Source organism: Crocodylus porosus, unplaced genomic scaffold, assembly GCF_001723895.1.
Source record: "Crocodylus porosus isolate Cpor-Errol unplaced genomic scaffold, CroPor_comp1, whole genome shotgun sequence".
Classification (NCBI taxonomy): Eukaryota; Metazoa; Chordata; order Crocodylia; family Crocodylidae; genus Crocodylus; species Crocodylus porosus.
Window position 1 is genome coordinate 33,363,397 of NW_017728907.1, and position 11,284 is coordinate 33,374,680.

The 11,284-nt window shown below is 45.7% G+C and overlaps 1 protein-coding gene across 4 annotated transcripts in view; it reads left to right on the forward strand.

Annotated features, from left to right (window-relative positions):
* The window catches only part of BCAR3 (breast cancer anti-estrogen resistance 3), a 130,568-nt gene that overhangs the window by 113,802 nt on the left and 5,482 nt on the right, over window positions 1–11,284 (forward strand). For all 4 annotated transcript variants that reach the window (XM_019531088.1, XM_019531087.1, XM_019531089.1 and 1 more), the window contains 4 exons: window positions 3,891–4,006; window positions 6,171–6,342; window positions 7,557–7,668; window positions 9,580–9,792. In XM_019531088.1, the coding sequence (XP_019386633.1) occupies window positions 3,891–4,006; window positions 6,171–6,342; window positions 7,557–7,668; window positions 9,580–9,792 (613 nt within the window). The remainder of the gene's footprint in view (window positions 1–3,890; window positions 4,007–6,170; window positions 6,343–7,556; window positions 7,669–9,579; window positions 9,793–11,284) is intronic.

Genomic DNA, 11,284 nt, shown 5'->3' on the forward strand with positions numbered 1-11,284 from the left:
AATTTTTTTTCTTATTAAAAACCAAATAATTGTAAAGGGAAAAAAATTTTTCTGCATCTCTCTGGGCAGTTTTTCAGCTTGGGTTTTTTGGGTTTTTTTAAGGGATTTGGAAGAATTAAAGGGAAATCTGAAAATATTAATTTGTTGTTAAGGACTTACTAAGAGGTAGCCTAGAATACATTATCCCCTTTGATGGGGGCTGGCAACCTGCAGCTTGTGAGCCATATCCAGTCCTTCCTGCTGCTTTGTTGTGTCTGTGCTTACTCTCACAGAGGGTCCAAGTATCTGTAGTGAGAGCAAGCACAGGTGGCTTGAGCTGCGGGGGGAGGGATTTATATCCCTCAGTCAAGGGATGAATCACAAGCTCTGGCCTATGGGTGCAAAAAAATGCCAACCCCTGGTTTAGAATGATTTAAAGTTTATCTCTAAACCAAAAATCATAGCTGGCCTGGTTTTGAAGCCCAAGTTTTCCACTGTTTCAGACATTTGATCACACATCATTTGTTGTCCATTCACAACTCAGTATTTCTTCTGTAAGTAAAATTAAGGTTGGCAGAAAGAGTATTTGGGCTGAAAGAATGAATGTCATGATGGTAAGAAAGAGAACCAGTCATGACTGTTGCTTCCAGGAACAATTGTTGTTTGGCCATTTCCTGGAAGGCACGCAGATCCCATAATGGTGCGCATGGCGTAGAGCAGAGCAGAATGTAGGGTGACTTGTTCTTCGAATCCTTGTTTGAATCTTCATCTTCTGTTTGGACCTTAACGGAGAGGTATTGGAAAGCAGCTGCCAAGACTTCTGAGCCAGCTCCCTTCCAACATGCCTTTTGTACCCGCTAGTGTACTGCGAAATTAGCATCAGAAGCATGGAGTATTTTTATAGTGCTGGCTTCATTCTACTGGCAAATCACTGGGAGCAGCTATTCCAGACTCAGCAGTGTGGAAAAGGAAGAGAAGAAAGTAAGCCAAGGACAAAGCAGCTCTTTTTCTAGTAATAGTTCAAAACAAAAGGGACATGAAAACCTAATTGGATGCTTAGCTGCTTGATAAGAATAGATGTGGGTCCTGTCCATGTTATGAAACAGCACTGGGCGAAGAGAGGGAGACAGAGAACGTGGCCATCTAGCGCTCCTTTATTATGGATCTGGCCCATTACAATTCATGTTCTCATTCCATCATCTGCTATTCAAATGGCACTCTGCACATGGTTTCAAATGGTGTTTTTTTCTTCTGCCATCAGCTCAATTACTCTCATTTAAATGCTCATCCTGCAGCTCTTACACAGTCATTGGAACAGAATGTATATTCAGTGATCATACTAGTCAGCCTCTCACTCTGTTGTGGAAGGAATGAAAAGCCTTCCCAGCCCCACGCCTCACTATTAGGAATGTTTTGCTCTGAAAGCATAATCAGGAGGGAAATTAATTTTAAAAAGCTATTGAAAGTCAGAGGAGGGATCATGCATCATAGTGATTTCATAACAGCACATTTGCACATTCACATTGTGACTCGGTGGATAAACTCAGCAGATCAGTTGATCTAGGTCATTTAGGGACTTTATTAGTGAGATAAGGTCTGGTTTCCAATACCATTAAAGAGGCATGCACCACCTGAGCAGCATCCACAGAGCAGTGATGGCTCCTCCAGAGAAAGTAATGGGTGACTAGCATTTTGTCATCATAATTTAAAATAAACTGTTCTCTTCAGTGACTGCAATTAAACTTGCCTGCCAAAGATCCACAAGATCTGTCTCATCTGCTAGTCACAGAGCATGAGGTTTAGGAGAGCAGAGGTCAGCTCTAAGGAAATATTTTGTTGCCGAGGGACATGACAAGGACTTACTTAGCCTGTGACTTTAAATAAAAACATGTTTCCAGTGCCCTTTCTCTGGGACTTATGTAGGGAGCCAGGTTGACAAATGGTGAGTTTTAGCACAGTGGGCCACAAAAATGATAAGGTAGAGTGGCAGTGATGTAGAGGCTACTGAGTAATGACAGATTAACCTGTATATTACACCAAAAGGAGAGAGACTGAGTGTGGCTGCCCCCCAACAGCAGGCTGCTGCTGGTACTGCTGCTGTGCTCGCTACCATTGCCCAGTCCCAGTGGACTTGGTGAACCAGGCTGAGCACCTGTCGGCAGGGTTTTCTTCTGCAGTGGTAGTACTGGCTGATCTCCCCTAAGCCCTTCTCACCACTCGGGTCCACCTCCCTTTCACGCTGGCAGAATGGCCTGGGAAACTTCCACTGAGGAGTTTCAATAGTGGATCCCTGTACAGAAGAAACATTTGGCTGCTTCACAGCGGGTCTAACACCAACAGCCCTTACTGGACCTGTATTACTATCAGGATCTCAGGAAAACATTACACACTCCAAAGCTGTCTTCTCCCACTGTTGCAGATTGATTTTTAGCATTTAGAACGGAAGACAACCTCAGTACTAACCAAAATGGCTATAATCTGCCTGTCAAAGTGGGTGTTGAATTCCCTTAACCATTTCTCAGTGAATAGTACATTTTAGTTGCTGCAGTTAGCCCATCAGAATAAATGCTGCATACATACATCATGGAACATGAAACGAATCATAACTGTGGCAAGAGAAGCTTCTTGCTCATGGCTAACACTGCAAAGCTCCCAGGAGTTTCTCATTCAGGCGGTATGAACATCAGATTAATTAAAGTGCCACTTGAAACAACAGTGCCAACAACAATCCAGTAGTGAAACTAGGGGTGGGTGAGAAAGGCATTGGTGATGACTTAGGAGGGGCACCAGAATTATCCTCCAGCCCTGTGCAGTCTGTGCCCCAGCAGCAAGAGCAGCCCCACAGTATTGCTGTGGGGTGCATGGACACTGGGCTGCTCCTGCTTCAAGAGCAAGAACCAGTGCAGGCAGAGCACAGCAGCAACAACAGCTGGGGGCTGTTTTGGGTAGGATTTCTGCACCCCCACCCCTGGTCTCCCATAGGGTTTATCCAGGGTACAAAGCCTGCTTGTTACACCACTGCAGCAGTCTAGGGCTAAATTCATAAGCCCTGCAGTACTTTGCAGCATTGGACTTTCAGGCCCCTACATCCCTAATGGAATTCACAGCCCCATGTTTATGCACCCAGGCTCCCTACACAGCACGTGGAGTTAAGCACCTACAGATGAAATCCATGAAATCACTGTACTGAGGGACTAGCACATCTAAACTCCTAGTTATGATAAACGGCTGTCCCTAAACTCCACACTTTCCTGGGATTTGGACATCATAATATGGGAGGAGCGTCTGTCTGCTAGAGATTTGTAGCCCTGAGCCCTCCCCTGGAGTTGGAGCTGGCAAAACCTTTCTCACCAAACATAGGTGGAGGAGAAAGTGGTGACAGTGCCCCCTCAATAGTCCCAATAGACTCAGTAGCCCAGTGCTGAGCACACATTCCCAACGTGTGAGACGCCTGCTTTTAGTTCCTGCCTCAGAGAGTTGGAATCAGCATCTCCTGCATGTCTTGACTAAGGCCCAAGTTCATCAGTGTTGAAGAAGGATCAGGTCTTCGCCCAGTCTGTTCTTGTGTGCGTGCTCTTTTAGACATAATGTGTGTACTCTGTGGTGACCCCTGCCTACCACGTGCCCGACAACATTCTTATGTTTCTTGTGCATGAAGGAATGAAGCATTTAGTCCTTGCATCTTGGCCAGCCCCCTTATTTATTTTTGTAGGATTGATTTGCACAGGCAAAAAGTTTTGAGGTTCTAAGTCCTTGTGTGTGCGGCTTTTAGCACCTCTCTGCTTGATTAAGGTATTTTAAATGACTCTGTGTTAGTGGTCTGGTGACACAGAAGTGGTAGTAACTGTATAAATGGCTCTGTCATAAGTCAGCTTCCCAAATCCACATGTGCAAATTTATATGCTTCGCAGGTTGCTAGGATACTGGAGGTCTCAGAAGAGATGAGAAGGATCATGGGTGTGAGCTCAGGTCTGGAACTCATTACATTGCCGTATGGACACCAGCTGCGTCTGGACCTAATTGAAAGGTAAGTGTTCCCATTACTTTGCACTTTGCTTCTACCACACTTAGATGGAGCATCATTCTTTCCCGAGTGTTGCTGTGCCTTTTTTATATCTCCGGGTAGAGCAGCCCCCCAAAACTTTCCAAAATTAATGTCTACTGAATTGAGATCCATTGAGTAATAACTTATTGGGACACTGAGTTGCAGAGGCCTAACAAACTCTTTCGGTGCGTGGGGCCAGGGGGATCTGTGCTGACTACTGGAGAGTGTATGGGGAGGTTGAGGGGAGCGGGGGGAATGTTACTGCCTGGGTCCTGCTCACGTGAGCGGCAGCTGCTATTGCTGTTGCTCATCTCTTAGCAACATGAGATTGGGCTGCTGCTGCGGAGGTGCAGGCAGTGGCATGGGCTTCCTGGGACTGCTCCCGGTGCCCTGTTTACTCCCACCCTGGGGGACAGGACTGCACAAAGTCCTGGCAAAGCCTCCCAGCTGGGGCCTCATTTCATCCCCCTCCAGATGCACAGCTGGGCATAGGGCTGCACCTACTTGGCTCTGCACCTGCTGCAGGAAAGAGTCCTGGCAGACTGGTTCCTCCTGTAAGCCAGTGCTCAGGGCTGGTGCCCCTCTGGCCCTCCCCGGTTACGCTACTGCTGAGTTCTGGCACAGCTGTGTGGGTAGAGGAGCTCTCGGGCCACACTGAGCAACACCATGGTGAGAGGGAAAGCCGGGTGTTTGAGGGCTGATCTTCAGAAATGCTCAACACCCTCAACTCTCATGAGGGACTGCAGGGGTTCTGATCCTCTTTGGACACAGACGGGTGAAGGGTTGTTAGAGGGGAGAGTTATCCAAGAGGCCTTTCAAGAACTTGGCAAGAGGCCTCAAAGGAACTTCATCCACATCATCTTCCTACTGCCTCCACCCTTGATTCCTAGCCTTGTGTCTGCACAGACTTCAGCAGTTTGCTGAATTTTGGACTAAAAGGGATGATTTTAGGAATTCACCAAGGCAGTGGGGGGGTGGGGGGAGAGGAGGTGGAATGAGACTGAGGCAGTTCATCCATGTGGCATCCTGTCTTTCGTAACAAAAAAGGGCAGTGACACGGAGAGAGGACCAAACGTAGCTACAGACCTGCCACAAAGGGAACTTTGCACTATAAACATACAGAAAAAGCAGTGGATCACTTTGTAATACAGAGGGTAAGCTAGCAAGACTACTGAGGCTGAAGCAAGAAGCCCTGGAAAACAGAGAGCACAATCCTGCATTCACAGGCAGATACAGAAGGTTTCTGCAGAGTCAGATTTGGTTTCATTACCCAATGTGCCACAAGCCAAAATCTGGGGTCCACTATCAGAAATAAACAAGTGACTTGGATATGGAGAGAGAGGGAGACTCAAGAGAAGCTCTGCAGTCTGACCACAACACAAATTTCTCTCTGGAGCCAGGTCCTGCTTGCCTCTGAAGAGGTGTTTGGGCTCCACTGAGATTGTAACTTAAAGCATTTAGGACAACTCGTATGGCTCCCGGGTCACACTCCATCTGTTGAATGGAACATTTTGTGTGCAGCAAAATCACCACATGCTGGGGTGAGAGAGACCTTAAATTGTGTTGTAAACACTCAGATTGCAGAGAGTGAAAAGGTTCGTAATATTTGGCTGTGATGACACCTTTGTTTGCCATCCTTTTTAATGGGCAAACGAGGGTTTCCCAGATAATGCTGAGATCACTGATGGTTTTGTTTTTGCAGTAGAGAGGTAGCCATGTTAGGTACTTGCCAAGAGACTGTCTGCCTAACTGCCCTGGCTGACTGCTTCCCTAACTGCCGAGGGAAGAACATCCTTTTACAGTTGGCCCTACTGGTGCAGCAAACCCCATGCCTACTATCCAGTGAGACGCTCAGGGGACCCAAAATGCAGCACTGCAAAAGTTTAGGCTTTGCAGTGTGAGTAGACTCGTTATCTTGTAGCCTCAAAAGTGCAGCCTGTTAATATGATATAAGAAGGCAGCTGTCCCTGAGAGCCATGGAAGAGCAGCTTTGTCTGTAATAGTCGCACAGACTTCCTTTGGGCCAGCAAGGTCTTTTAATTTTGCCTTTGATTTGATTTTCTCTGCTACTCTTTGATTGTTAACCTAGCATTATTATGAGTCATCAATAAGTCACTGTATCTGTGACTGGCTTGCTTTCTTCCAGGCATAACACCATGGCCATAGGAATAGCTGTGGATATTTTGGGCTGCACAGGAAACTTAGAAGAGAGAGCTGCAACGCTGAACAGGATCATCCAAGTAGCCGTGGAGCTGAAGGATGTTCTGGGGGATTTGTATGCATTCTCTGCTATTATGAAAGCGCTAGAAATGCCACAGGTAAAGAAAACGTTCCTTTGCTGTTTGGTGATTCCTGCTTAGCTCAGCTATTTCAGGTCCTCACACAAGTGCTTTGAGACAACACGGGTAGGCACTGACAAGCACATTCCCACGCAGCCAGACAGAAAGAAGAGCCAAGACTCAAGTCATTATGAGCTCAACAGCACTTTGAATCACAACAAAACACTAATATGTTCTGATGCCAGAACAAGCTGAAAACTTGCTTTCTAGAACAAGGCCCCATTCTAAAGCAGTGCCTGTGTGATGGTGCAGAAGAAACAGTTTGATACTATTTAGAAGACAAGTGAATAATGAGATAAACAATTGTTTTTGCAGTTACAGATGGTCTGCCCCTTCTGAATAGATCTTCCTCTGCGATCCTTCAGTGGTTGTTTGAAATGATCACTTTGATAACAAGGGACCGGACTGTTGAGCAACTAGCTCTAGCAGGGAACAGTCTGTAAAGTCCTAAAGAAATTGAAGTATTTTGAATACAGCTAAGAATATTTATCTGAACAAAGTTATGCAATCATGTGGGCCAGCTGGGGGAGAGTTTTTATATATGATCCTTGAATAAGAGCTTTGGAGCAAGAAAAAACTTATAAGTGGTCTCCCTAACAGGAAGTTGCATTCCTTTGTGTATAAATGGGCATTGTACAGTAATTACTTACTTGTCAATCCAGTTCTCCAAGAACAATAAAAAATGCATCCCCCTCACCCCCTCTGCTTGTCAAACTCATCTGGGGATCCAGTTTAAATCACTCATGAGGGAACCATCTTTTTGCCCTCTTGCCAAAATGCTCAGTTTAAAGTGTACTACCAGCTAAGGAGAGTGGATGGTTTTCTCAGTGTGGTGCCAGGAATGCTGCTTTTGTTTTCTGAGTAGGAGAAATCCTTCACCTGTGTTTGGTCCAATGGTGATTTGAACATTGTCCTAGAAGACCATGAAGGGAACAGAACAGTATGTTTTGCTTCTGCCAAAAGAACACGCAGTCATCTTGCTTAAATACCAGGACATCTTATTCCATGGCATCAAGGAATTAATGACTGCCAGGGTCTGAAAAATAAACTTTTCATAGGCTCCAACAACACAGGATTTCCTATTGTGATACTTTACAGTGAAATCTCTGTTGCCTGCCAGTGGCCAGAGAGTTGCTTTAAATATAAACTGTTGTGAAATCAGAATTTGACCCTTCCTTTTTTTGTCTGAGCAGATCTCCAGGTTGGAACAAACCTGGACAACACTGCGGCACCACTACACCCACATGGCCATTACTTATGAAAAGCAGCTGAAACCATTCAGCAAAGCCTTGCACGAAGGAAAAGGTGAGTGCAGTACCTGGACTGCAGCCAGGCACACATGACACTGGCCTGCCACAGTTACGTTCAGAAAAAAATCCAATTAAATCAGATGAAGAAAGATGACAGCTTTTTTATAACATTTTTTCTGAACTTTTGACTTGCTCCCTCTCTACCTTGATATAGTGATGGACGTAGAATGTAGTACAATCATTTGATTATCAGCTTGCCCCTTTGGCTTGCTTATGGCTTTGCCCTGAAAGCCCCCAACTCTCATTACACAAAACATCTCTCTTGTAACAGGAGTGTCTCTTGCAAATCAAGGGAAGTGATTCTTTTGCTCTGTTCAACACTGTTGAGGCCTCACGTGCAGTACTGCATCCAGTTTTGGGCCCCACACTTCAAGAAGGATGTGAACAGATTGAAGAGTCCAGCAGAGAATGACAAAAATGATTAGGGGCCTAGGGAGCATGGTTGGTAAGGAATAGCTGAAAGAATTAGGGCAATTTAGTTTGGATAAGAAAAGACTGAGGTGGGATTTGATAAGTCTTCAAATACCTGAAGAGCAGTTACAGAGAGGATGGAGATAGGCTTTTCTCTGTAGTTACATGGGACAGGACTAGGAGCAATGGACTCAAACTTCAGCATGAAATTCAAGCTGGAGAGTAAGAGGAACTTTCTAACTATGAGGCTGGTCAAACATGGGAGCAGGCTACCTGGAGATGTTGTGCAATCTCCGTCCCTAGAAATTTTCAAAAATATATTAGACAGACCCTCAGCTGGGCTGGTTTAGTCAGGGATGATCTTGCTTTGAGCAGGGGGCTGGACTAGATGAACTCATGAGATGCATTACAGTCCTACTTTCCTATGATCCTAAGTACAAAAAAACATAGGAAAGCCAGTGGGAAATGAGTGCAGAAGGGTAGCTCAGCTGTTCTTCATGTACTTAAGTGACGCTGCATCATTCTGTGTGAGTGGAATGTGGCACAGAGGAAAAATAAGAGGAGTTGATTCAAGTGGCGGGCTGGACTGTATGACCTCTGGGTGTCCCTTCCAGCCCTGCTTCTCTGTGATTCTATGTTATGACTTCTGCAAGCAGGGCTACAGCAAGCCAACCCACGATATGCATGCACACATGAACAACACCTCTCCTGTACTGCCAGCCTCTCCCCACTTTACCAGACCCACTCTGGTGTGCTTTGAGGGAGAACAGGAAATGGCAGGACCATTCTGCTTCAGCTGGATTAGGTTGTGAAAGGACAAATCTGTGGCAGGGTCTCCCCTTCCCTCTGCCAGGATGGAAGAGTTGGGAATGGCAGACTTTGCTTCTTTTCTATCTCCCAGTGTAGCGGAGGGGAAACCAGTAGAGGAGACAAATCCTCCCATACAAGAAGGGAGATGGAGCAGGGTCTTCTGCCTTTGCTAAGTCTTCTGATCCTCTTAGGTGCTCCTCCTTGCAGGAAAGCTCAGGGTTCCCAAAACTCCAAGCCAGGTGTAACTGCTCCTCCACACTTCAGATGCCCCCTCCTACATTCTTATGGCAAGCAGTCAGAAGAGGAGCTAAGATCCCCTACAACCAGGGGAAAGAGAGGGAGCATTAACCCTTCAAGCAGATGGAAGTGAGTGAGTGGAAGCTTTGCCCTTGCAGATCTGTGACAGGTTCTCTAAGATACTTAGGTGCCCAATAATTTTTGGGCTGCATGGCAGTTCCTAAGGATTTAGCATATGGATGTGCTACATAGTTTTGCAGTATCTTAGTAAAGTGTAGTTTTGTCAGTTGGGCAGGAAGGATGCTGCTTTGAGAGACTGCATCCTATGACAGAAGACAAAAATATGCTCAAAATTGCTTGGATCTCTTAGGAAAGAATATTGCTCTATAATTAGCTGAAAATCTGCAGGATTTATGATAGTTCTGAGGTTTTTTTCCATTTGTTTCAGAGACCGTGTGCTCTCCACCAAACATCATCACAGTGCCACTGCTGATGCCTTTGGTTACCTTGATGGAGCGAGAGACTGTCACTTTTGAAGGACTGGACCTGTGGGAAAACACTGACCAAAGCTGTGAAATAATGCTCAAGCACTTAATTGCAGCCCGTAGCATAGCACAGCATGCTGACATGTACAGAATGGCTGCAGAGAGGATATTGGAAGGTAAGAACATTGGCCAAAAAAAAGAGTCTTCCTGCATATTTCAGTAGTTCAGCATTCCTCAGAGTGGACAGAAAATGTGCTTTGCTCATGTAACAAAGAGCTGCTGCACAGTCTACCAAGACCCTTGGCTGACTGAGACCTGAACAACAGCCATAACTGGCACAAGTATATGCCAGAAGTGGAACAATTAAAATGTAAGTTAGCCAGAAATGTGCTTTTGTTCTACCCATCCATTCACAGTTGGATTGTTGTGGAGGATGTTTATGCTTTAGTCAATTTGTGGGATTTCAACCTACACTATGGAAAGAAAAAGTGGAGAAAGGAACATTTTCATGTTGAAATTTCCTAGAACTTGTAGGCGGGCATCTAGTCTGACCCTTAGCTCCCTTTTTTGTACAAATGCACTCTAATGACCTTCCCCTCTTTGTATGCATGCACTTGCTTGTTCCTTCCTGGTACAGCACTGTGTATTTGTCCTTACTCTGTTTCATCCAGTTTATTTCAGATGTTTTTCCAATTTAGCAAGGTCATTTTGAATCCTAATCCTGTCCCCTAGTCCTGCTACTCCACCCAGCTTGGTGTCATCGTCAAACTTAATAAATGTGTACTTCGTTCCATCCTCCAAGTCATTAATGAAGATACAGACCAGTAGCAGACACAGGACACACTCCTAGGGAAAGCTGCTTGGTTCCTCTTCCCAGTTCAAGCCCTTGATGAAAAGTTTTGGGCACAATGAATCAGGCTGGTTTCCACAGCTTGCTTATGAGGATGCTGTGGGAGACTGTGTCAAAAGCCTTGCTGAAATTGAGGTACATCACCACCAATGCTCTCCCCATTAGAGATTCTTGCTGCCTCATTAATAGCTAATAGCTAGATCAACTAAGTACCTCTAAAGAAAATGATGTAAACCAGGAGTGTCAGAGACCTGGCCCATAGGCTGGATCCCACCCATGGTGCTGCCTGTGGGTCTCAGTGACCTACAAGTAGCATGTGCACTACCTGTGCCTGTGCACTGCATGTGGTGCCTGCTCCAGTTTGTCCCAAAGCAGCCACCATGTGCAGTTCAATGCTGGAGCAGGACTGGACCCCAGTGGTGCTCACTCCAGCCTCTCCAAGATGCACACTAGATGCAGAATGTGGGGCTGGTCTTTTGAGTCAGATCCAACCTGTGTACTGGCCCCATACCACTCACCTTGGCTAGTGGGTCAGATGAGTTTGACACTCCTGACTTAAACTCTTTTTGACTACCTCTCCTTTACTCAGTGGTGTAGAATTTAGGTGGATATAGACAACAGGTTAAAAAGCTGACTGAGCTGGGTAAGGGGGTCTATACAACCATGACCATGCTTGAGGATGAAGTCACCCAATAGGGCAACGATAATCTGCAGCCATTCATGTAATCAAAATTGACCAAGGAAGCTCAATACCTGCAGAGGGGAGCTGCAAGAAAGGCCAGTGGGTCAGTATGTGGAACTCCTCCCTCTGACTCTGA